Below are 27,175 nucleotides of genomic sequence, written 5' to 3'. Positions count from 1 at the left end.
ACGAGGCATGTGGGATATTAGTTGCCCGACCAGGGATAGAACCCATGCCCCCTGCGTTGGAAGCGCGGAGTCCCAACCCACTGCACCTCCAGGGAAGTCCCTATGCTCCTCATTTAAAAGGTGTTCTATTCAAACAAGATTGGGAGTTACTTAGGGGTATTTTTTGGGGGGGGGCAGGGATGGAAGTAGTTAAGAATCTGTAAGTAGGATTGTTAAAATAAGCATAATATAAGATAGTACAAATAGTCTCTGTTTTTAATAGTAATCAAGGCCTGGAAACTTTATGGTAAATTAAACTAATAAAAGCAAATCCTTTTCCCCTAAAGCAAAGTGGTTAAAATTTTCACTGCTACATTAGTCAGTGAAGGCTTTATGGAGGAAGTGGGCCTTGAAGAATGGGCAAGTTTTAAGTAGAAAAAAGGGAGACCACAGGCATCCAGATAAGGGGAATAGGAATGAATGAAAGGCACGGAAGCAGGAATTCAACACTGATTTAGGCCTACCACAGTCAGGCATGGGGTTAGGTTCCAAGGATACTAAGATCTGTGAAGTACAGTTCTTTGCCTTAAATCAGCCCTGAGCCTAGCCAGAGGGACAAACTGCCAAGGAAGGCATGGTAAATAATATCAGTGTCAAAGTACATATGATGTACTGTCAGAACACAAGTGAGGAACAATTCTATCTGCTTGATTCAGGGAAAATAATAAGAGAAGATAAGATATTTGAGCTGAATCTTGAAGGATGAGTAGGGCTTTGCCCTGTAAGGAAAGGGGACAGGGAGGGAATTCCTGGCAAAGCAAACAACATGAACAAAGACATGAAAGTGAAAGAGTGTTTAGGATACAGACCTATATCTGGCATGGCAAGTAGGATGCACAGGTACTAGGGAATTAGAGCTGAGTTAAAAAGGTAAGATGAGGTAATATCAGGAAGAATGGTGACAAGGAGCCACCAGAAGACTTTAAATCACAAAATGGCACAGATCTGTATTTTGACAAAAAAAAAAAAAAAAGGGAATCTCCTGGAGGTCCAGTGGTTAAGACTCCATGCTTTCACTGCAGGGGGCACAGGTTTGATCCCGCATGCCACGTGGTGTGGCCAAAAAAAAAAAGCTGGTGGCAGTAGAGACCAGCGACAGAAAAACCAACTAGGAGGCTACAGCAAGCATTTAAATGAGTGTCAAGGACCTAGACGAGGTGAGTAATGAGGGGTCAGATTCCATGGGCATTTGTAGGAGGAGGTAGAGTGGATAGAATTTTTAACTAATTTAGTATGTGGGTAAGGAAGAAAAAGTAATAGAGTGTTTCCGAGTTAAAAAGGTAACTTATGGATGTTGATGCCATTAAAGAAGGCTCAAAACAGGAGAAGCAGGGTTGTGGGTAGATAATAATAAAACTATTTCCGCTAATGACCATTAATATCTAGCCAGTTGCTCAAGCTGGACACCTGGGAATCATCCTAGGCTACTCACTTACTACCCCAGGTAGTCAGTCATTAAGTCCTTCTTTTATATTTCTCAAATTCAGCTCCTCTTTATGGTTTCTAGACTCACTGCTATCATAATCTACCATAATCGAAGTACCCATTTCTCTCTGGGGTTGAGAGCCTCTTAAGTGGTCTCCCTGTCTCTAGCCAGGAGCCCCCATCCAATCTATCTTTTACACTGCTACGAGAATGCTCATTCCAAAACAAAAATCTGAACATTTTAATTCAGCTTCTGACCCAAACCCCTCAAAGCCCATCTTCCCCTAGTGCCTTGAGGATAAAGTTCATATGTTTTGGTTTAACACAAAAAGCCACTGAAAATACCAATCCTGCGTACCTTTCCTACAACTCTCACACATGCACCCTTTGCTCCAGCCAGGTAGTACCTTTAACATGCCATGTCGTTTCAGTCTCCATGCCTTTGCACTTGCTATTTGTTCTGATACGCCCCTTCCTTCCCTCACATAGTTGATTCCTCGTTCAAAGCCTCCAGGGAGCTTTTCCTGACACCCTGATTCATAAGACTAACTTGTATACTTGTGTAGTATCATCTACAGAGTATTACCATCCAATACTATAATTGCAGATATATCTATTTCACTAGTTAGCAAGGTCCCTGAGGCCAGAAAATAAGTCTCATTTGATTTTGCAGAATCTAGCAGTGTCTGGCACATGTAACAGGCACTCAAAAAACATTTGTTGAGGGAGTTTAGTTTCAGACCTATTAATTGATGTGCTTAAAGAACGTGTACGTGGAGAGAGCCTATATATACTATTATGTGAAAAGGGCAGCATGCACAATAAGATTTCACTGTTGTTTAAAAAACATAAAGCTATTGAAAGGAAACAAGAATTATGGAGCTAAAGCCAGTTCAGGATTGGAGGTAGCGAGTGAATATGTCAACTGAGAATAGCCAAAGGACAAAACCCAGAGAAACAGCAACATTTTAGGGGGTGGAAGAGGGAGAGACAGCAGGGATATAGGAAGAGAACAAGGAAAAACAGAAGCATGGAAAGCTGAGAGGAGTATGTTTAGAGCAGGGAAAAATTAGTGTCAAATGCTAGAGAGCCAATGAAATCCCAGGAAAGTACTGTTGAGCAGGTGGACATTTTAGGTTCTCTTTGTTTACATTGCCCTTGCCTTGCTGAATATACAAGAAGCACAGGGACAGCTTAGAATAATATTTTGCATTCCGGTTTTTAGGTTTAAAACTAGTTATATTTAACCTTCCAGCTCTGAAACCAAATGAAAATCATTAAGATATCTTAAACTACCTGACACTGGGATAAAACATTTATTAAACCAAGAAGATGGAAAAATGAAAATATTTCAATATCTTTTTTCTTTCCTTAATTACCTTTAATTCAGGTGTCCGTTACTATTATTATTTTTAAAATATCTAACATGGATTTGAGGGGAGGGAATTTTTTTATTTAAGTTTACATTAGTATAGTAGCTTGAGCAATATTAGTTACTGTCTGACAATCTTTAAACATCACAATTTTTCATTTACCAATTCTAATAGAAAAAAACTCTCATTTCTAATGCATCTCAATTTTAAATGCTTTCTACTGTCTGACAATCTTTAAACATCACAATTTTTCACTTACCAATTCTAATAGAAAAAAACTCTCATTTCGAATGCATCTCAATTTTAAATGCTTTCATGTACCTGTAATATCTGATAAACAATAAGGTACTTTATGGTAAAAAATCATAGTATGTAACAATAGTAACCATAAAATAATAAACATACCCCCGTATCTGTATCAGATTTTGATGAATTTAGACTTTCCTGAGAAGGTGATGGGGACACACGTCCTAAAACAACATAATAATTGTAAAAAGGCACGTATATATACAAGTGTACATACACACACACACACACACACACACACAAAACATCAATCAGAAATAATAATACAGTGACACCTAATTAAAAGTCATAGAACACATCATTCTGGAAAAATATATTTTTCTAAATAAGCGAAGCGTTAACTCTTAGGCACCAAAATATTTGTTTTTATCATTTTTATATAAAATATTTATAAAATGGCTTAACCATTTCCCCAATTTAAAAAAATACTGTTAAGTCCTCATTATTCATCGTGAAGACATTCTTGCCAATCGTAACAGGAAGATGAATACAGGGGCAGGAAGGGTCTGGGCTGGGGTAAGTCTCAATGGCCACTGAAAATAGTCTTTCTGCTCCAGGCAGGGCAATAAATGTATAATAAACATAGTTTTACTTTTTGTCAAGTCATCATCATCTTGAATTATGTACTATAACATATTGCAAACAACCCCATGGGGCTACTAAAGTATATGGGCCTCGCTGGCCAGTTTAGTGGCTCTCCCTAGATCTCTGTGTTCCTCAAACTGCTGCTTCAACTCCACTCTATACTCCTGCCCATACTACCTCTATTCTCATTTCTCCCATCCCTTAACTTCTTGTGTTCAGCCTTGGATGACTGGGTGGTGAGGGGTTTGTGGAGAAAATGTACTGCAGTTAAATAATGACAATAATTACAAGAAAAGAATCCCATAAACTTAAAGCTCCTATTTACATCAATTTTACACACTTTGCTGATAACATGATACAGAAATACTTTACATAGTTGTAATCGTTGTGTATACACATCAAGTTCTGGGGTTTCTCTTTTCCATTTAACCTAGTTTCATATACCCTTTGATGTACTGACAAATCACATTTACTTTCCATGGCTATGTTTCCTTAATCATTCTTTACTTACTGGATGTATACACTATTCTCATTCTTTTTCTAGATTAATCAGATATTTCATTTTAACCTAAGATAGAACTGAAAGTTACCAGGGGAAACCACATAACTTTGTTCTCAGTAGTTGATGAATTTAACTCTGCAGTACACCTAAAAAGAGATAATGTCAAAAACTTTGTGGTAGCTTTTTTCACTGGGTTTAGATGCTTTTTGCTGTTGACTTCTGTTTTAAATTTGTGGCTTTTATGGAAAGTCATGGTTGCTGCAAATGATTGCCAGATAAGAGGGTATCATTATACCTAAAATGTAAAAATGCCAGATGTCTCCAGGTTTTTTAAAACCCACCAATAAATGAAAAATACCTTCAGTATTGTATTTCATCCGCATATTGTTGAAATAGTCGAAAGCATTTTTTAAAGCCCATATTCTTACTACATTGTCTTGTCCAGCTGAGGCAAGTAATCTGCCACAGTGAGAAAATTTCATGGTCCAAACAGCTCCCTGTGAAAACAAAGGAAGGTTCAGAGTTACTACTTTAAAAGTTGAGACATTGTTTTTAAGCCAAAGAAAAAAATTATGCCAAATAACACATACAGTAAATCCCCTACATATGAACAAGTTCCATTCCAAGAGTGCATTCGTAAAATGTCAGCCTAGGCACCCAAGTAACACAATCAACCATACAGTACTCTACTGTAATAGGTTTATAATACTTTCCACACAAATAATACATAAACAACACACACAAAAAATAAAGAAAACATTTAAAATCTTACAGTACAGTACACCTTGAAAAGCACAGTACAGTACCAGCTACATCACCGCTGCTTTTTTTTTTGTCTCTCTTGCACTTATTTTTTTTAATTTTTTTTTAAACATCTTTATTGAAGTATAATTGCTTTACAATGGTGTGTTAGTTTCTGCTTTATAACAAAGTGAATCAGTTCTACATATACGTATGTTCCCATATCTCTTCCCTCTTGCATCTCCCTCCCTCCCACCCTCCCCATCCCACCCCTCTAGGTGGTCACAAAGCACCGAGCTGATCTCCTTGCATCACCGCTGCTTTTACGCCTGTTTCCGGACATCATGGACTTGAAATAAAGATACTGTACTACTGTACTCTATACAGTACCGTAAAGTACACAAAAACACAACCACTTGTAGAGGATGCACACACGTGATAATGTACGCCAGACACGTGAACTAACTTACGTGACTGGACATGTGAACGCATGTTCTCATCTTTGAAAGTTCGCAACTTCAAGGGTCGTATGTAGGGGACTTACTATACACTAAGATAATGCTCACATAACTAACACCACTTAAGGCCAATAGCCCAATGATGCTATAATACCACAAAAAGGGACTTTTAGAAGAGAGGGAGGGGCTTCCCTGGTGGCGCAGTGGTTGAGACTCTGCCTGCCAATGCAGGGGACACGGGTTCGAGCCCTGGTCTGGGAAGATCCCACGTGCCACGGAGTGACTAGGCCCGTGAGCCACAATTGCTGAGCCTGCGCGTCTGGAGCCTGTGCTCCGTCCGCAACAAGAGAGGCCGTGATAGTGAGAGGCCCGCGCACCGCGATGAAGAGTGGCCCCCACTTGCCGCAACTAGAGGAAGCCCTCACACAGAAACGAAGACCCAACACAGCCATAAATAAATAAATAAATAAAATTTAAAAAAAAAAAAAAAAAGAAGAGAGGGAAAAGATAGTTGCAGTTTGCATAATCTAAACTAACAACTTCAGGCTTCCCTGGTGGCGCAGTGGTTAGGAATCTGCCTGCCAATGCAAGGGACACGGGTTCGAGCCCTGGTCTGGGAGGACCCCGCATGCCGCGGAGCAGCTAAGCCCGTGCACCACAACTACTGAGCCTGCGCTCTAGAGCTGGTGAGCCACAACTACTGAAGCCTGTGCGCCTAGAGCCCGGGCACCGCAACAGGAGAAGCCACCGCAATGAGAAGCCCGTGCACTCAACGAAGAGTAGTCCCTGCTCGCTGCAACTGGAGAGGGCCCACGCGCAGCAGCGAAGGCCGAACGCAGCCAAAAATTAAAAAAATAAAATAAATAAATTTATTAAAAAATAAAAATAAACTAACAACTTCCAAGACCCCAAACCTTGTCCACATATTAATGGAAATGGGAGATCTGAGGTGGCCAGAAACCTTCATTGCAAAAGAACAAATCCTAGTCTGGGGTCCTCAGTCTCCTAGCTGAATATGAGGGCGAGTGGGATAGGAGGGGGCACAGATCTCAGAATAGCAATAACAACTCCTGACCAGGGCTGAGGGAAGAATAAGGCCCAGCTTAGCAGTGACCCTCACAGCACTGGTCATTTAGAAGTGTTGGAATGGTGTGGTCTCATTCTATTTTTCTCCCCAGAAAAAAGGTTTTGCAGCATATGGCTAAAATTCCCAGACAGACAGTACTAAAAACAGTGTGGAAGTATGTGTGTGTGTGGAGGCGGGCACGGTAAAGAATGTGAACGCTTAAATTGGAAAGGCCAAATCCTATTACAACAAATATTGTTATAACCACTATTATAACACACATCTATGCAGGTCAAAAAGATCATCCAAGTTAGAGGTAACAGTTTATTTACTGGAATAACATTCATTTCCACGAAATTCAAGTATGTTAAGAAATTTGTCATTTGGAGCCTACTGCAATGAGATTTACTTAAAACTGGAAATAATGAAAGAGAATCAATACAGTACAAGGAAATTCATCAGATTCCTTAAGGAAGTTACTATAATCAATTGAAACTTTTAAAAAAATTTATTTTATTGAAGTATAGTTGATTTACAACATCGTGTTAATTTCTGTTGTACAGCACAGTGATTCAGTTATACATATACATTCTTTTTCATATTCTTTCCCATTATAGTTTATCACAGGATATTGAATATAGTTCCCTGTGCTATACAACTCAAACGTTTTATGTGTAGATTATAAGCACCAAAGTAAAGTCAAATCTGGCTGCCAACTGATATGTGTAAGCTAACTTTTAGATTTAAAATCTAAATAGATAAGTAGATTCCCTGATCAAAGACCAACAGTATCACTTACCCAGTTCTGAGTTTATTACTGCCTTCCCTGCATTCCTAGCATTTTCAGGGGGTAACTGTAATGTATTTGTGAACTTTATATCTACTTTGGTACATTTTAACTCTGATAGACAACTTGTACCTCTACCTCTCTCCTTGTTCTGTCACTTTACAAAATATATTGAGTTTCTGAAATATTTGTATAAATTATTTAAAATATACCAGGGAGCATTTTAAACATTGTTCAAAGTGACAGATCACCCTTAACTGCTTTAAAGTTTGGTACCTTTCTCTGGTAAAAGAAAGTTTGCATAGCTTTCTTAATAATACAGGCCTAGAGTTTACTTATTCAATAAGTCACTTCTTGAACAATGATTCAGAGACAGACTTTGCATTACCTATTCATTAAATCATATTATTATCAATTCACTCTTCATGGCTCAGGCTAGCAAAATTACATACATAAGACATCAGCTTTATAGAAACCAAAGTATTTCTCTCAATGAAAACAGAATCAATCCTGAAAAATAAAAAGGTTGCTTACCATATGTTCACCACTAAGATCTTGTACCACTTTGATCTGATCAAAATCATAAGGTCCTTTGAAGCCATGTGCTGCTTTGAATTTAACTGGTCTTGTGTATGGCATTCCTTCATCATCACTTGATGAAGGATCTTCTTGATCAGTATGAAACACTGAATAGAAAAGCAATAGAAATCATCACTAGCTAATGTAGATGTTGCTACTGTCATATTTTCATAAGTACTGCTTACCAAGAAAATTCATTAATTGGAAAAGCAAAATCTGTCTATTACTAAATAGCATATTGGTTAGCAGCATGGAATCTGGTACCAGATTGCCTGGGTCCAAATCCAGCTCTGCCATTTATTATCTGTGTGACTATGGGCAAGGTATTTGACCTTTCTGTGCCTCAGTTTTCTCATCTATAAAATGGGGATAATAATGGTACTTACCTCATAGAGTTTTTAAGAGGATTAAATGAGTTAACACAGGTGAAAGTGTTTGGAACAGTGTCTGGCACAGAATAAATACTATGTAAGTGTTTATTAAATAAAACAAATGAGCACAATTATAACAAAGGCATAGGAAGTTAAGGTGTGGAAATTCAGAAAATTTACCTAATTTTGAGAATATTTATAAACACTAAATAGCCTTACAAAACGAATTTACAACTGATTACTGAACACTCAACTCTTCCAGGTTGCTAGTCACAAAGTATGTACAAATTCATGTTTAAGATGCATAAATTCATTTTTCTTCCCACTCATAAAATTGATAGTGAGAGTAACATGATTTATTGAAATGCTAAGATATTAGCTATTAAGGTTTATTACTTTCAATAAAATAGAATGCTTCTTACAAACTACAGGCTAAATTTAAATGATCACAAATCAATTAAGTATTCAGTTGAAATGTTCTATTTCACTTACCTTCGTCTCTAACACTTTTAACTTTATTCACAGCACGTTCACCGTATTCCTCAGCAAGGTGCTTTGCTCTCTTTACTGATTTTCCTAGGAACTTCTTTAGTTGAGTCCTTAACAAAAATACCAAAAAACAAAACAAAAACAAAAAACCCAACCCGAATTACTTCTTATTAACTCAACTAACTGTAAAAGTTCAACAATTCACAGAAAATCTCATGAGCTGTGACTGGTAAAGTGTATCATTTTGAAATAACTCCTTTTGTATATACATAGTAGGTCTTTGAGTTCCCAAATCCCTTGTTCTATGGAATAAATATACTCAAATCAATATGGCTACAAAGGAAATATAGGCAGTTCCCCGCAGTGTACAATATCATATCCTCTAGAGCACTAGTTTTCAGTGGTGGATAATAATCACTTGGTGGGAACGGAGTGGGAGGGGAGTGTTTTAAAGTGCAGATACCTGGGCCCCATCCCCGGAACATGTGATTTAGAGGGTCTGGGGGTGAGGCCATGAATCTGCAAGAGAATTGCTTTGAGAAGACTGCTCTAGGGAGTCATCCTTAAGAACATATTTTACCAATACAAAGAAACTGTAAAGAGGTATTTACTTATAAAATGCTTTGGTAGCCTAAGATGCCCCTTGTCCCTTCTCTTTCCATTTGGGTATTGGCATGCAATATAGTTAGGCTGAGCTTTCCCAGTAGGTATTCCCAAACACAATGTAATGCAAATATGCATCTCAGGCTTGCATAAATAGGACTTATTTATTGCTTTTTCAATTATCTAAGTCTCAAATTTCATATATTAAAATTATAAAAAACAAAGCACCATACATGATATTTAAAACCAAACAAAATTTACAGACCAGGGGTAAATTTTTACCAATTCACGGGAGCTCATGAAATTTAGGATAGTATTTGAAAAAGGTGCCAAGCATATATACAAAGATGTTCACTGCAATATTGTTTAGAATAGATAAAAAGTAGAGATAAACTGAATTTTCACTAACAGAGGAATGGATAAATAAGTTACGGTATATCCTTACAATGGAATGCAATAAAATAAATGAGACTAACCTCAGTTCTTTTTTTTTTTTAATTAATGAATTAATTAATTTATTTATTTTTGGCTGCTTTGGTTCTTCGTTGCTGTGCACGGCTTTCTCTAGTTGCGGCGAGCGGGGTCTACTCTTTGTTGCGGTGCACAGGCTCCTCATTGCGGTGGCTTCTCTTGTTGTGGAGCACGGGTTCTAGGCGTGTGGGTTTCAGTAGTTGTGGCACGTGGGCTCAGTAGTTGTGGCTCACGGGCTCTAGAGCACAGGCTCAGTCGTTGTGGCACACGGGCTTAGTTGCTCCGCGGCATGTAGGATCTTCCCAGACCAGGGCTTGAACCCGTGTCCCCTGCACTGGCAGGTGGATTCTTAACCACTGTGCCACCAGGGAAGCCCTAACCTCAGTTCTGGAAACGTACCAAGCTTTTAGTCACCTCAAGGCCTTTGGATGGGTAGTTATTTCTGCCTGGAACACTTCTCCCTTGGCTAATTTCTACTCATCTTTTAGGTCTCAGAACAAATAGCTCTCTTTTAAAAAAGCCCTCCGTGACTCTTTAGAACAGATTTTCCTGTTATACACTCCCATAGCACCCCATATATTCTTTTATAGTAATTACTACAAACATAGTTAGATTTATCTGTGTAATTACATGTTTAGTGTCTGTTTCTCTTATTTAACTGGAAGCTCTATGAGGGTAGAGACTACGACTGTCTTCCTAACGATTTTATCTGCAGCACCAAACTCCCATGTCTAACTGACAGAAAGACTACAATATGTTACAATTGGTACTGATATGAAGAGATGTCCATTACATAATAGGTATTTTTTTTAAAAAGTCAATAAACTATAGACACAGTATAACTTCACTTTTGTGAGAAAAAATTCTATGGTGGGGACTTCCCTGGTGGCACAGTGGTTAAGAATCCACGTGCCAATGCAGGGGACACAGGTTCGATCCCTGGTCTGGGAAGATCCCACATGCCGTGGAGCAACTAAGCCCGTGCGCCACAACTACTGAGCCTGCGCTCTAGAGCCCACGAGCCACAACTACTGAGCCCGCGTGCCACAACTAGTGAAACCCACGCGCCTAGAGCCTGTGCTCCGCAACAAGAGAAGCCACCGCAATGAGAAGCCCACACCCGGCAAAGAAGAGTAGTCCCCGCTCGCCGCAACTAGAGAAAGCCCGCGCACAGCAATGAAGACCCAATGCAGCCAAAAATAAATAAATTAAAAAAAAAATTCTATGGTGAACATACCTAAAGATTATTTCTGGGGGTGCGAGACTTTCATTTTCTTTTTTACCCATTTCTGTATTACTTTTGATAATCATAAAACACAGATGATAAACCTTTTTTTTTTTGGCCACACCACATGGCTTGTGGGATCTTAGTTCCCTGACCAGGGATCGAACCCGGGCCCTCGGCAGTGAAAGTGCGGAGTGCTAACCACTGGACCGCCAGGGCATTCCCAGGTAAACCTTTTTTTCTGAGGTATAGTTGATTTATAATATTATATTAGTTTCAGGTGTATAATGTAGTGATTCAAACTTTTTATAGATTATACTCCACCTATGGTCAATTAATCTATGACAAAGGAGGCAAGAATATACATTGGAGAAACGACAGTCTCTTCAATAAGTGGTGCTGGGAAAACTGGACAGCTACAAGTAAAAGAATGAAATTAGAACATTTTCTAACACCATACACAAAAATAAACTCAAAATGGATTAAAGACCTCAATGTAAGACCAGATACTACAAAACTCTTAGAGGAAAACATAGGCAGAACACTCTGACATAAATCGCAGCAAGATCTTTTTGGATCCACCTCCTAGAGTAATGAAAATAAAAACAAAAATAAACAAATGGGACCCAATTAAACTTAAAAGCTTTTGCACAGCAAAGGAAACCATAAACAAAGAAAGCCCACAGAATGGGAGAAAATATTTGCAAACGAAGTGACAGACAAGGGATTCATTTCCAAAATATACAAAACAGCTCATGCAGCTCAATATCAAAAAAAACCAAACAACCCAGTCAAAAAATGGGCAGAAGATCTAAATAGACATTTCTCCAAAGAAGACATACAGATGGCCAAAAAGCACACGAAAAGATGCTCAACATCACTAATTATTAGAGAAATGCAAATCAAAACTACAATGAGGTATCACCTCACACTGGTCAGAATGGCCATCATCAGAAAGTCTACAAACAATAAATGCTGGAGAGGGTGTGGAGAAAAGGGAACCCTCTTGCACTGTTGGTAGGAATGTAAATTGGTACAGCCACTATGGAGAACAGTATGGAGGTTCCTTAAAAAACTAAAAGAACTACCATATGATCCAGCAATCCCACTTCTCTGGGCATATATCTGGAGAAAAACATACTTTGAAAAGATACACGCACCCCAATGTTCATACCAGCACTACTCACAATAGCCAAGACACGGAAGCAACCTAAATGTCCATCAACAGAGGAATGGATAAAGAAGATGTGGTACATATATACAATGGAATATTAGTCATAAAAAAAGAATGAAATACTGCCATTTGCAGCAACATGGACGGACCTAGACCTTCACTTATCATACTAAGTGAAGTAAGTCAGACAGGGAAAGACAAATATCACATGATATCACTTACATGTGGAATCTAAAAACAAGGATACAAATGAACTTATTTACAAAAGAGAAATATACTCACAGACTTCGAAAACAAACTTACGGTTACCAAAGGGGAAAGGTGTGGGGGGGAGGGATAAATTAGGAGTTTGGGATTATCATATACACACTACTATATATAAAATAGATTATCAACAAGGACCTACTGTATAGCACAGGGAAGTCTACTCAATATTGAGTAATAACCTATATGGGAAAAGAATCTGAAAAAGAATGGATATATGTATAACTGAATCACTTTGCTGTACACCTGTAAAACTAACATGCTATTGTAAATCAACTATACTCCAATATAAAATAAAAATTAAAGTTATTATAAAATAGTGGCTATATTCACCATGCTGTACAATATATCCTTGTAGCTTATTTATTTTACACATAGTAGTTTGTACCTCTTAATTCCTTACCCCTATCTTGCCTCTCCCCCCTTCCCTCTCCCCACTGGTAACCACTAATTTGTTCTCTATATCTGTGCTACAGAGATTAAATACAGATATAGAGATTAAAAACAGATAAACCATTTTAAAAATCACAATAAGGTCTCTGCTACCTATAACTCTGAAGTTATATTTTCTGGTTAACTATAGGTTTAGTACTACTTTAAGCAAGAAAACAGATATTTTAATCATTTTGGATGAGAACATTTCTAAAATACATACTTTTGTGCCCTCTTCAATGGCACTTAATGCTCGATAAGTTTCTTTCTTTAATAAATAGGGTCAGTTACCATCTTTACTATTCTTTAATACATTCAAGGCTTTTCAAATGGATTGCAAGTGAGCCATAATATTGGTTCCCCTCTCAGCCTTCAAGGCAACAGGGTAGGGCCCAGAGAAACCAGAACCCTGGGCCAGTCTCTTTTGGCCATCAGCTGCCTCATCAGTTTACCCCAGGGTTCAGTGCAAATAATATCATGTTCTGTATGTCACAACATGAGAAGAAGTTGAAAGCACTGCCACGTGAAATGGTTGTGCAATGTGTGAGTCCTTTTCTATCATTTTCCTGATTCCTCTCTTGCAATCAGAGTATTATCTGACATTCTTATGTGCTGATTTACATGTCAGTTTGCTGCTTCTATTTTGCTCTGAGATCAGATACCAGATGACCAGATTTTTAGAAATTATGTAAGAAGTAAGTATAAAGGCTTTGAATAAACCTGAGGAGCTTTTCTTTTAAAAAATAATGAGCTTTAGTGCATGGAGCAAGTGACATCTTCCCTGGATGTCTATATGTCTCCTGAATAATTCTAATTCTCCGGTTCCTGCTAGTTGCCATTGCTAGAAGGCCAAGGTCCAGATAGCTGAGGTGTTATCATATACCTCCACTGTGGGCATACCTGCTGTAAAAAATCTCAATGCTTTCTTTGCTATACTTGCCACACTAGGAAAAGATCAGACTTGAGTGGAGAACTCATTTTAGGCCTTAGACTGAATTATTGCCAATTAAGTGACTTGTGTATAATCAAGCAAAACCTACATGTCCAGCACTGTGCTAGATTTTTATAGGGGAAAAAGAAGAATGGTGTGATCAAAATCCTTTTGCAACATATGGTCTAGTTGTTTAACATGTATTTATCTTATTTTTTAAAATCAGAAAACAGTTTAAGATAATATAAAATATAAACAGCAAATGTAAGTTACGTAGACAATAGGCGTCATTGAAATTGAGAACAGGAAAAACTTTATTATGAACTGGAGTAGTCAGGAAGAATCTCACGTAGTTGGGTTTAGAAAGAAATAGGATTTGGAGAGATGAGAAATGGAAAAAGCAACTTCAAGGACAATCATGTTCTTCTACCAACACTTCTGGCACCTACCATCAGAAAAATACAAGCATGATGCAAAATGTATTGATCATTTACTGTATGTCAGATGCTATAAAAATGACCAAGACAGCCTCAAGGAACTCATAATCCATTGCCTGAGCGCAGGGAGTGGTAGTGGTGGATGGACATATAAACTGGACAGAGTATAGACTTAAAATATGGCAGCTCTCATATATATATATATATATATTTTTTCTTTTAAATAAAAGCCTGAAATGAAGAAAAGGGATGTACTGTAACTCACGTTTTCTGTTTTAACCTTCCACCATCAGTATCTGTTTGTTGAGACTGTAACTTCTCTTCATCATCTGACTGTGCTGCGTCATTACTACAAGAAGAAGTAGTCATTTTATAAGAAGCCATTTCCCCAATACTTCTCAAAAATCTCTATGTATACTTAGTATACAATTAGCTAATCAGTGTAAGAAAAAAATGTTAACATGCTTTATATAAGTTTAATTTAAATGATGACCCTGAGAATTTAAAGACCTGAAAGATCATAGAGTAGAATCTTTAAGCAAGGTGCAATGTACAAAATGCAAATGAATGCAATTTAGGAATTTAAGAAAAACCTAACACAAACAAGGCTTTTTGCTGGGCAAAACATGCTGCACAGAAATGACACATTAACTTATAAATATCTCCCTCCTTACTTACCAGGCACATCATGTGAAAGCTTTGCTTTCACAGATATTATTTCTTAGTTCTACATACATCTCACAGTAAAGTCAATCACTTCACTCTAAAGACACTTTCTGACCCTAAAAAGACAATACAATTATTTATAACATTTCTGATCCTTAAAGCAAGGTTTCAGAAGACCAGGAGTTTATCCCACATGGCTTTTTAGCTTCATGTGTTCTAATATTGTCTCTAGTATAATATTGGGTTGGCCGAAAAGTTTGTTCGGGTTTTCTGTAAGATGTTATAGCAAAATCCGAACAAACTTTTTGGCCAATCCAATATAAATCATTTTAAAAGAAGACAAACCAAATACTATGAGATTTAAGATATATATTTTTCCCCAAGTAATTGTACAACCTTGAGAACAAAGCTGGATAAAGAAAATGTGACACACACACACACACTCTCACAGAAGAATATTATTCAGCCATAAAAAGGAAGGAAATCCAGCCATTTGTGACAACATGGATGGACCTTGGGAGCATTAAGCTAAATGAAATAAATCAGACAGAGAAAGACAAATACTTTATGGTATCACTTATATGTGGAATCTTAAAAAAAAAGCTCATTTTAAAAAAGAGAGAGAAAAAAGTTTAAGAATACATACATTAACTAACTCTAATTTTAATTCTAACTTTAAAATTAGAAGACTGAATGAAATCAAATTAGGGACTCTCATAGTTCATAAACAGAGAACTTTTCACCACTCTGAATGAAATACTACAAATGATAAATAATAACATTAGGCCATACCTTACATATTCCTTAGTCCTTCTCATGATGTGTAGAGTGAGAGGATTAATACCTGTTGGCAGTTTCTCTTCTGCAAGACTCAAAGGTATTTCTTCTCCAGTATCCAGATTCTTAATCATTACACTGGCTAAAATTTCCTGAAGTAAAAAATAACACCGAGAGTACCTATAATTTAATTATCTTTTTGAATCTACAAAATCCTCAAAAATTCAAGCTAAGAACTTTCTAGATACATTCAGTACTATGTACAATTTAAACATTTTTAGTGAGATACAATTTCCACACCACAAAATGCACTCATTTAAAGTGTATAATTCAATGGTTCTGAGTACATTCACAGAGTTGTGCAATTATCACCATTATCTAAGTTTAGAACACTTCTACCTCCCCCAAAAGAAACCATATACCCATTAGCTGTCATGCCGTATTCCCCTCTCCTCCCAGTCCCTGGCAACCACAAATCTACTTTTTTCCTCTATGGATTTGCCTATTCGGGACATTTCATATAAATTAAATCATATAGTATGTAGTCTTTTGTGATTGGCTTCTTTCACTTAGCATCATGCTGTCAAGGTTCATCCATATTGCAGCATGTATCTCTTTCCTTTTAATTGCCAAAAAATAGTCCACATGGATGGATATACTACATTTTATTTATCCATTCATCGGTGTTGGACATCTGTGTCGTTTCCACACTTTCGCTAATATGAACACCTATGTATATTTTTTGTGTGGATGTATGTTTTCCTTTCTCTTTGGTGTATACATAGGATTGGTATTGCTGGGTCATGGTAACTCGATGTTTAATATTTTGAGGAATTACCAAACTGTTTTCCAAAGTACAATAATTTTTTTAAATGTACTGTTTAAAAGAAACAAAAATTAAGATTTTGCTTCAAAACTTCATTCTGAATAAATTGGCCAATAGATGTATACTAAATTTTAAGGTAAGAATTAAACATTGAGTCTGTATACACTGTACATAATCTAATATGTATAAAAACATATACCTATAATATCAAGTTTTTTTTAAGCCCACTTTCGATAAAACATAGGCCTTGCTTTCAATACACTTACTGCACCATATAATTATGTGAAAGGGCAAGTTTAGGTCAGAGTTCAAACTCCAGCATATTAAAAAAAAAAAAAACTAAGACAATCTTCAATTCTCATTTTTTCCTCTACATTATGATTTTTTTGCCTAACAGCAATAAAGCTAATTTTTAAAAATCACGGTAAAATATATATAATACAAAATTTACCATTTTAACCACTTTTAATTGTATAGTTCAGCGGCATCAAGTACATTTACATTGTCGTGCAACCATCATCACCATTCATCTCTAGAATTTTTTCATCTTCTCATCATGACCTTTATATTTTATGTTTTCAAGAACAAAAAAATCTAATTATACCTCATCAGTAAGCTCTCTCCCAGAGTTGGATCTAGGTCTCTGAGGGCCCATCACTTCACCTGCTATTGTCTGCCCATCAGGTGCTTTTCCATTTTCCTGAAATTATAATTTTATAAACAGAAAGTAGACTGAATCAATTTCTATAAATATTCAATTATTCATTACCACACACAGTTCTAAAGAATTCCATAATACAGATAATGGAGCCTACTAAAAATTTAAATGGAGCACTCCATTTCAGTCTTTTATTATTCCCAGCATGCTGAAAAACATTAGGTACCAAAAGTGTTGCTGCTCATGAAATAATGTCTGAGTAGTCTTGAAAGCAAATAAATGTTCTATTTGAACCTGGCCCAAAAGCAGTTCTCTACCAGTAAAATGCCAGCACTAATACTGCCATTAATCAGAGCTATACACATGGCTATCTCGAGGGTAGGGGTTGGCAAACTTCTTCTGTAGAGCCAGATAGTAAATATTTTAAGCTTTTTGCTTCATATATAGTGTCTGTTGCATATTCTTTTTTTAAAAACAACCCTTTAAAAATATAAAGACCATTTTTAGCTTGGGGACCCTACAAAACCAGGCCACTGTTGACCTCTGCTCTAAGGCTCTGAAAAGACTATAGTGTCTTTTTGTGTGTGTATGTGCTTTGAATTTTATTCCAAGTTTCAGTGGCCACAGAATCCTTGATTTTTAAAAAAAATTTTATTTTATATTGTAGTATAGTTGATTAACAATGTTGTGTTAGTTTCAGGTGTACAGCAAAGTGATTCAGTTATACATATACATGTATCTATTCTTTTCCAAGTTCTTTTCCCTTTTAGGTTATTACAGAATATTGAGCAGAGTTCCCTGTGCTGTACAGTAGGTCCTTGTTGATTATCTATTTTATATATAGTAGTGTGTATACGTTAATCCCAAACTCCTAATTTATCCCTCCCCCCACCTTTCCCCTTTGGTAACCATAAGTTTGTTTTCCAAGTCTGTATGTTTCTGTTTTGTAAATAAGTCCATTTGTATCATTTTTTTTTAGATTCCGATATCATATGATATTTGTCTTTCTCTGTCTGACTTACTTCGCTTAGTATGATAGTATCTCCCAGTCGGCTAACCTGCTCTAACCACAGCTACCACATAAGTAACCCCCTTGAATCCCAGAATTTGGCGGTGGTAGAAATTCATGTTATCAAGTCCTTTCTATTGCCTCATACATGGATATATAGCCTAGTGTATGAAATTTTTTTTTCATGATTAGGAAAAGGAAATTATAAAAAATAAAAGTCCCCAATTTTGACCACTATAGGTCAGATAAATGAAGATTATAGTTGGTATTTATTAATAAATATTACATATAGCAGCATCTGTCACTTTTTGAATACCTACTACATGCCAGGTACTTGGCATACCCTAGCTCATTTCAACCTTGCAAGAAACCTTCAAGGAAGGTTTTCCCCTCATTTCATCAATGAGCCATCTCAGACTCAGATGTTAAATAGCTTGCCAGAATCAGCCAGCTACTTAAGTAGCAGAGCTAGACAAGGGATGTAAGGTAGCCAGGTTTTGGGGACAAGGAAATATTTGGCCTGGAGAAGAAAAGAAGGTTCAACAATCAACAAACCAAAACCAAAACCAAAACCAAAACCAAAACCAAAACCAAAACCAAAACCATCAAGAAACCAGCCAGTTGCAGAAAGTTGAGAAAGCCTGTATCAAATATAACACAAATTCACCAACCTGGGCAGTAACTATTTTATCTCCACTGGTAGCACTTGCCAAATCAAGAGAAGGCTGAGAATCTTTGACTGCACTCTCTGAAGCCATGTTTGTAGTTAGGAGAGTATCAGATGTAATATTCTCTTTGGGAACTGCAATAACAACAACAACAACAACAACAACAACTAATATTTATATAAGACCTTATACATAGCTTGAAAAGTGCTTTAACCTTTATCTGGCTGATGCTTAGAACAATCCTCTGAGAAAAGTGGTTTTATTACTCTCGTTTTATATATGGGGAAACCAGGGTTCAAATATGTTAAATTCCTCAAGGCTACACAACTTACACATGAAGAGAACTAGGACTTGAATTCAAATCGTAAGTGTCCAAATCCTATGCTCTTTTCACTATGCCACACTGGCTCTCCAATGGTAACAGATTTGAAAGTCTGCTGAAATGTTTAATTACAGTAATGTAACAACACCAATGTAAACATTTTGACTTTCTATTACTAAAATAAGTTTTATAACTTGGTCATCAATGTGGTTATATACAGCAAAAACGGAAAAAAAAAATCAGAAAGTTCAAGTTCCAACTCCAAAAACTCCCCACAAAAATAGCTATTTCTCAATTAATACTTGCCATCTAGATCAGGTGTCTTAAGAGCCTCAAACTCCAATTCGCTTTTCTTTTTTCTTGGTGGTGGAGCAGGTCGAGATGGAGGTGGGGGTCTAGGAGGCGGGAAATTAGTTGGAGGAGGTGGGCGTGCTGGAACAGGCTTCTTTGTACTAGCTACTATATCAGGTTCTGGAGTAAGCTGTCTTGGTGGTTTGGCAGGAGCAACTTCTTCCACAACAGCAAAATCTTTAGTAGATAAGGAGTGTGAGGACGCAGGTTCTAGAACATCACTTTCTTTGACTTCCACTGCTTCCTTGTTCAACACTTCTGTTTCAGTTTCAGGCACATTAAGCTGTTGTTCAGTTGAACTTATTTCAGTTGACTTAGTGGTTTCATCTACTGGCTTGTCACATGTGTCATCAGAAGGAAAACATTTTTTTGATTCTAATTCAGTTTCTTCAGATACATCCTGACTCTCTGCCTTTTGGGAATCTTCCTGCAGTACTTGATCTACGGCTAACAATCCAGGTATATTGCTAAGATCTGTTCCAGCCATGATAGGACTGGCAGTAGCCTGATCAGACTGTCCTTTTCCTTTGGAATCCAAAGAGTCATCTTCAAGCTGTAGTACTTTCTGACTCTCCTCAATAATACTTTCAATAATCTGATGAAAGGTTAAAAAGCAGTTGAAAAAAAAACAGTGAAGCTATTTACAAGAACAAAATAACAGCTAATCATTTATATAGTACTTACTATGTGCCAGGCAATGTTCTTAACACTTTACGTATTTTAATCTTTACAACAACCTTGTAAGATAGCACTCTTACTATCATCATTATACAAATGAGGGAACTAAGGCACAGAGGGACCAAGTGATTTGTCCAAGGTCACAAAGCTAGTAAGTGATGAAGCTGGCATAAAAGTAGGGAGTTTGGTTCCAGACACTGTACTCTTAACCATTATATAGGGAATCTGTGTTAGTACGTGTAATCACAAAAATTCAATCAACCCTGTAAAAGAAAGTTTAAACCTAAATTTACATTCAGATGCTTCATGTCATAGTTCATTTACATATTTATGCCAAGTTAGTTGCCTGCTGGTTTGAGCCTAGTTAACAAAACTATGAGAATAAAAACCACCTTGTACAAGATTTCAAGTTGTTCAGCTCTGAACTCAAGCCTGACATGGAAAGCCAGCAGATGCAGGGAGATTAATGTTCTTAAACAGGCTACATCTAATCCCCTGCTCTGCAGAGAGATGGCAGGACCATGAAAAGAGTTCAAATACCCAGCTCATCTTGCCTTTTTTCCCTTTTATTTCTTATCTACAGTTGAAAACTACAGGCAGGCTTTCTGCGTCTCCTACCAACATTTAGAAGAAAATATATTTTCTACCCAGTCCTGTTATTATTAACACAATAAATCTCCCAGCCCACTCACTTATCTTTCCACCACGGAGACATGGATGACTTCTGCTTTCTCAATTCTTTGGCTCCAGAAAGTTAACAGAATGTGTTATGGAACTATCTTGATGTGGCTTACTACAAATTCACGCCAAGTTGAACTGGATATTAAGCCGTTCAATAATATTCATCCCTGATTTCCCAGCATATTCTACATATTAATTTTTCTCAATCTTCAAATTTTTATCCTAGACCTACCTTACTTTTACCAGAGAAATATAAACTAGAGTCCACCTAATTTGTCAATTAGGTAGTTACTGAGCTCTGAGTACTTTAGCAATAACAGAAGCCAGATTACAGTACATTTACAAATGAATAAGAGGTGAAGACATAGGGACAGCCAGCACACTCTATGTTCTCAAAAAGCTTGGCTATACATGGAAGAGGGTGCAAGAAAATGATCCAGCATTTTTATAAGCAGAGGGGAAGGAGCCAATGGAAAGGAAGATAACAAGTTCTGGAGAAGAAAGGAAAGAGGGTCTGCTGTGTATTAGACCCAGTACACACATTTGCCATTTAATCTTTACACAGGCCTTGTGAGGGAGCTAGATTATCTCCCTTCTACAAAAGCAGGAATCTGAGGTAAAGGCATTAAGTATTTCGCCCAAGGTCCCACAGCTAGTAAACTACAAAGTCAAAACTGAAATCCGGGTTTTTCTCCAAAAAATCCAGTGTTCTTTATATTATATCATTCTACTTTGGACAGGAAAAAAAAAAGAATACTAAATTCTCAGGAATGGCATGAAAAAGAGGTAAAAGATGAAAACAAGTTTGCAGGTGAGGGAAGTGAGAGATGATGAAAAGGACTGAATTCAGGCTTCTTAGCCTCTAACACCTACATGCAGTGGGAAGCAAGGTTATCTGATGAAAGTAAGCAGATGCAGGTGGGCACAGTGAGCATGAGGTGAATGTAAAGGTTTCAAATAATCACTATGCAGAGTGAAAAGGCCTATGCCATCAGAGGGCTTAAAACAAGGTTGAAAATCTTAAACCTTCTCTAATCCCTTACCTGAGGACAATCTCTTCCTCTTCTGAACTCCTATCACTCTTACTGTTCATTATAATATGAACTAGAATATAAATACAGAGTAGTACATGAGCTAGCTCTATATAAATATTTTCTCCACACCTGGAAAACAAGGCCCATGTTTTCTACCTCTTGATATGCCCCCATAGCACCTATTTACAGTACCTAGCCCTGTTTCCCCACCCCCGTTCCCTGCCGGGTTTCAGGAGGTAGCAAATGGGGAAAGAACAAGAGAACAGTGAGAATCAAGACTAACATAGAAAGGATCATGCTAAAGGAACTGTTTCCTATCACCTCCCTGCTTCAAAAAAATCATTGCTTTCACAGCGACTGTAAAATAAAAACCAGATGTTTTAGTATGACATCAGAGGCCTGCCCATAATCTGGCCCTAACTTTGGTCTCTAGACTCATCGTCAAACATTCTGCACATTCCTCATCTCCACGCCTTTGGTTATGCCTTTCCTCTTCCATCTCTGCCTGCCCAAATCTTATCCATTCATCAAGAACCAGTTCAGATGCTACGTCCTCCTTCCCCGTTCCTATCCTCAAGGAGAAAGTAAAGCCTCCCTTTGTGTTCTTATCAAGTTTGCAAGTTTATTTGAACACTTATTACACTCAGTTTTGTGTTTATCCAATTTTCTCCACTAAAATGTAAGTTACTGGGAACAGGGATTGTGTCCTGATCCAGGGTATAACCCCACAGCCTTTATCATTAATGTTGGATACTTAATTCACTAGAAAAGGCTAGAACTTAAAAAGTAATACCTAGAGTCTTAAGACTCACTCTATGGCTCCATAGTGTTTACTATTTTTTCAGCTTCTAAACTCTCCTTAAAAATCACTTTTTTTGGGCTACTAACTACACTTACCCATTTGTAATTTATCCCAAGAAAAAATTCTTGAAAAGGGAAAGAAAAGCTCTAGTGGAAAAACAGAAACTTTTCAAGTTTTCAACAATAAAAATGGCTAGATACATAATAATCCATTTGCTTGATGGAAGCTAATAGACCAAATGAAAACTGAGTATTAAAATCATGTAGAAATATGATGAAAATCAAAAAATGTTAAGAGGAAAAGGTAGAATATAAAATTCTGTCAGAAACAAAACAACACCATCACCAACAAAATTCTATCTACACTACAAATAGGCCAAAAAAAAAAAAAAAAAAAAAAAAGCAAATGAGTGAGAACCAGAAGGGAATGCCAAAAAATCAAGACAGCTGTTTGTTTGTGTAGAATTGTGGGAAATTTCTGATTAAAAAAAAAAAGGGTACCACTCTTGTTAGCTCATTCATGCTGATACACAAAACCATTTTTCCCAAAAAGGAAATTTTTCTTTTTAAAGGAAAAAGTATGATCAATATTAAAATATGTAGTCCATTAATTTCTAAATTCCGTAAGGGTAGAACAATGAATCTACATTGGTGGTGATTTTGCCCAGTATCATTCCCCCAGACATTCAGTGATGTCTGGAGACATTTTTGGTTGTCAAGATGGGGTAGGGGTTGGTGGGGGGGTGGGGGGGGGCGGACGTTGACATCTAGTGAGCCAAAGCCAGGAATGCTGCTAAACAGTCTACAATGTACAGAACAATCTCTCCTTCCCCCCACAACAAAGAATTATTCACCCCAAAGGTGTTGCTGTTGAGAAACTCTGCGATAGAGGATGTGTCGTCGCATTGGTCTCTGGAAATCCACTCGCTAGAACAGTGCCTGGGGCACAGAAAACACTCAAAACTGGTATAAATGAAAAGACACACACCATTCTTTCTCCTTGGGTTTTATCCTGATACTGTGAACAACCCATTGCCAACATTTTTATCTTATGCTCAGTCTCTTCCAGTAAACCAAACCCTGAAGCTTCATATGATCAATTACTTAAAAGTTATCAAAGGTACTAGAAGAGTAATGACTTCTTGTAACCTCTAACTCCTCAAAACATTAGAATTTGCTGCACTGAGTTTTTCAGTACCTTTACTTCTTGGTACCTCAAGAGTAGCTATAGCTTACTCTAATAAAAATACAAGTATAAAAAATAAAAACACATTACAAATCATTTTTCAAAATACTGATTCAAGGATAAATTACCAATTAGTTCAATTACAAAATGCCTTCTAAAAAGCCTGATGCGCCTTCAATCACAAATTCAACAGATTCAGGAACGTTTACTGAACATCCACCACGTACAGGGCACTATACTAAAAGAATATAAAAAATTTTCCACTTTAAATATACCATAAAAATATGACATCTGCTAAACTAATATTGACATTTTATCTTACAAACCTTTTTAGACACATCTTGCTTCAATTCTTGTACAGGGGACTCATTTCCAACTTTGTATGCAGAGTTCTCTGCTTCCTATTTTAAAAAGAAAAGAAACAAAGACCAAATATCTTTTCTTTAAAACTTTGTTTAAAATGGGTATAAATTAGAAATTATAGCATTAATAAATCAAACGCCCATAAAGAGCTTAGATGTTTGTATACTGATAGATGCCCAGAGATTTTTATGCCAATTGGGACAACTTAATTTGCATAGGAAGGTTACCAATCAGCAATTTTTGATTTTTCTATTGTAATAGGATATTTTCCTTTACATGTACCCAACTTTTTAACATTAAAAAACTGTGCAGGAAGATAAGAACTACTAAGTACCTTTGTAGCTTAAAAAGATTAAGGACTTAAGCAAAGGGTTGAATTAGAATTGTTATTTTTTCCAAAGTATCGCTTCATAAATATGAATAAACACAAAAGTACATAATGAGGAAGACCATGTTCAGAGAATCATTTTCTTAAAAACTCTATACGCTTTAGATAAAAGGAATCAAGATTTAACCGGTATTAAATGAAGTCTCCAAAACAGTAACAGATGAAAAAAATTAAACCCACCAAAAATACATATATATCTACGTATACATTCATATACACATACGTACATATATATATATATTTGGGAGGTTAGAGAAGGTAAAATGGATGCTGCATTTCTGTTGGAAAAAAAATTCGGGTAAAGTAAGATAATCATACATTTGCAAATCTTAACACAATATTCTTTTCCATCTTAAGTTTTCTTTACATTTATAGAAGTACAGCAATTTGAATGTACTACTAATACTGAGAAAAAAACTTTTCATAATTCTTGGTGTACATCACAGAGCTTGTCAGAAAGTCACTATAACCATTTTTGACAGATAAGTGACCTAAGATACATAAGGATGTATGTATGTATTAAGGTAGCAATTATACAAGTATCAGGACAGGCTCCAATAATCTCTCTATTCCAGAGATTATTATAATGCTAAAGATTTAATGTGCTAGAGAAATTTCTGTAGGACTTCCAATATCTTCAAGCTGAAAAGTTGTTTCACTGAATTCCTCCCAGCATTTGGGAAATACTATCAATTCTTATATAGATTCTTCTAGAGAAAAGTTGTTTCATGGAATTTGAAGTATTAGATAAAATCTAAACTCTACCACAGCCCATGAGCACCTAACATGATATGGCTCCTGCCTACATCTTTGACATCTATATTTCTCACCTCCCTCTCCCATCACAACCACACAATTATACTTTGGCCAACTGGATGGTTCTTTACCATCCTTAGGGTCATAGCTCAGGCATTATTACATCAGAAAAGCCTTCCCTGACCACCCTGAAATAGCCATCTTGACAAGATGAGAGAGAATTCTTGAAAGCTGATGATAGTTAAGAACGGTTAATGCATATTAGAGAAACACCTTCAACTGTCCTACAAATTAACTGTATTTACCCAATTACCCTCCAATAACTGTTCATTAGTAGGGAAATCAGAAGCACTGTACAACCTTAATTCCATGGATATTTTCCCTAAGTTAACCTAAGAAAAATACATACTAATAATTCCTGTACCTCAATTTAATTTGTTTTAATACTTACAAAGATCACAGACCAAAACTGCCAAGCAATGATTAGGCTTCTATTTTATTTGGCTTTAACAAAACTCTCTCAGACTTTGAACTTCTGAAAGATATCAACTCCTATAAGGTAAACTGCTGTTAAGTCCTAGTTTTAAGGAGTGATATGGCACCTACCAGAGGATCTGATCTCTAGAGAGGTTAATTGGAAGATTTCTTAGTAAAACCTGATTTAGTATATATAGTCATCTATGATTCTCTCCTTAGTGAGCTTTAAGGTCCAGGTCCTTCCCCTAGCACCTCGATCAGGCTTTGAGGACAAAGCAATGGAAGCCAAGCATGTGCCTACAGACAACCAATGCCAACTTAGCTAGACTTGAGACAGTCCTCAATTATTACCTTTTTCTGGAGATGGGCTGCCCCATTACTGTAGCACAGTACCTACTAAATCCCAGCTTCCCACCATTAGGCCATTTCTCTAACTCCTACATATCACAACCTCAGATACATGCTTTCTTAAAAGGTATGATAGAGCATTCAATTTCTAGCAATTCACACCACTGCTTCCCTCCCTCTGTATTGGATATTAGAGAGCCGTCTGTACCCTCCCCATAGTATTCAGTTATAAGAATTGAGCTTTTTAATTTTAATAAGCACATCCAACAAAAGACCCAGTTTCACAAATCATTTGAACAAAAGTGATCTACACTCAAAGAAATCTTCATTATTATCTACTAAAGAACATTAAGCTAAAAATGTTAGCTTACTAAAATGTTACTAAAAAATTCAGGTCACTTCTGGTTTTTAGTAATGAGGAAGTAACTGTGTAATGAGTAATGAGTAATTAACCGTGACTAAAGTGAAATTTTAAAAAATGTTTGAGATGTGACCGCCACTCTTTTTTGCTGAGGAGAGAAAAAAAAAAACAAGAAACAAAAACCAGGAAACAACTCTTAAATAGTTGTCATATGCATCCATCCATTCCTATCAACACCATCCCTCTGTTGGAGTCTCGTGTCTTGACATTCTAACCTCTTAATAGCTCTCTCTGCACTTAGTCTCTTTCCCCCGAACTTTCTTCCACCCTTCTACCACTTATCTTTTGTTAATTCCCCAGCAAAAAATCTTGTAAGGCATATAAAAATTGACTTTAAATATCTTGCTTCAAAATTTTAAAGCCCAGATTTCTTAACCTGACATTCAAGGCTCATGGAAATCTGGCCCCAATTTACTTTACCAACATTCCACCACTGAAATGTTTACATTAGTCACACCAGTCTTTCAATGCGCCCAGCAAATTCTCTGCCTTTGCATATTAATTAGT

General features: G+C 36.8%; 1 protein-coding gene across 1 annotated transcript in view; it reads right to left on the bottom strand.

Moving 5' to 3' along the window:
• WDR44 (WD repeat domain 44) overlaps nucleotides 1–27,175 on the bottom strand; it is an 81,798-nt gene that overhangs the window by 28,463 nt on the left and 26,160 nt on the right. Inside the window, exons 3-12 of the mRNA XM_068533586.1 lie at nucleotides 24,242–24,316; nucleotides 19,491–20,130; nucleotides 18,866–18,996; nucleotides 17,132–17,227; nucleotides 15,717–15,853; nucleotides 14,524–14,607; nucleotides 8,725–8,831; nucleotides 7,817–7,968; nucleotides 4,589–4,727; nucleotides 3,243–3,307 (exon numbers count right to left, since the gene is read on the bottom strand). Coding sequence (XP_068389687.1) covers nucleotides 3,243–3,307; nucleotides 4,589–4,727; nucleotides 7,817–7,968; nucleotides 8,725–8,831; nucleotides 14,524–14,607; nucleotides 15,717–15,853; nucleotides 17,132–17,227; nucleotides 18,866–18,996; nucleotides 19,491–20,130; nucleotides 24,242–24,316 — 1,626 coding nt within the window. The remainder of the gene's footprint in view (nucleotides 1–3,242; nucleotides 3,308–4,588; nucleotides 4,728–7,816; nucleotides 7,969–8,724; nucleotides 8,832–14,523; nucleotides 14,608–15,716; nucleotides 15,854–17,131; nucleotides 17,228–18,865; nucleotides 18,997–19,490; nucleotides 20,131–24,241; nucleotides 24,317–27,175) is intronic.

The sequence above is a fragment of the Eschrichtius robustus genome, chromosome X (genome assembly GCF_028021215.1).
Source record: "Eschrichtius robustus isolate mEscRob2 chromosome X, mEscRob2.pri, whole genome shotgun sequence".
NCBI classification, from domain to species: Eukaryota; Metazoa; Chordata; class Mammalia; order Artiodactyla; family Eschrichtiidae; genus Eschrichtius; species Eschrichtius robustus.
This window is presented reverse-complemented; position numbering and strand designations above follow the sequence as displayed.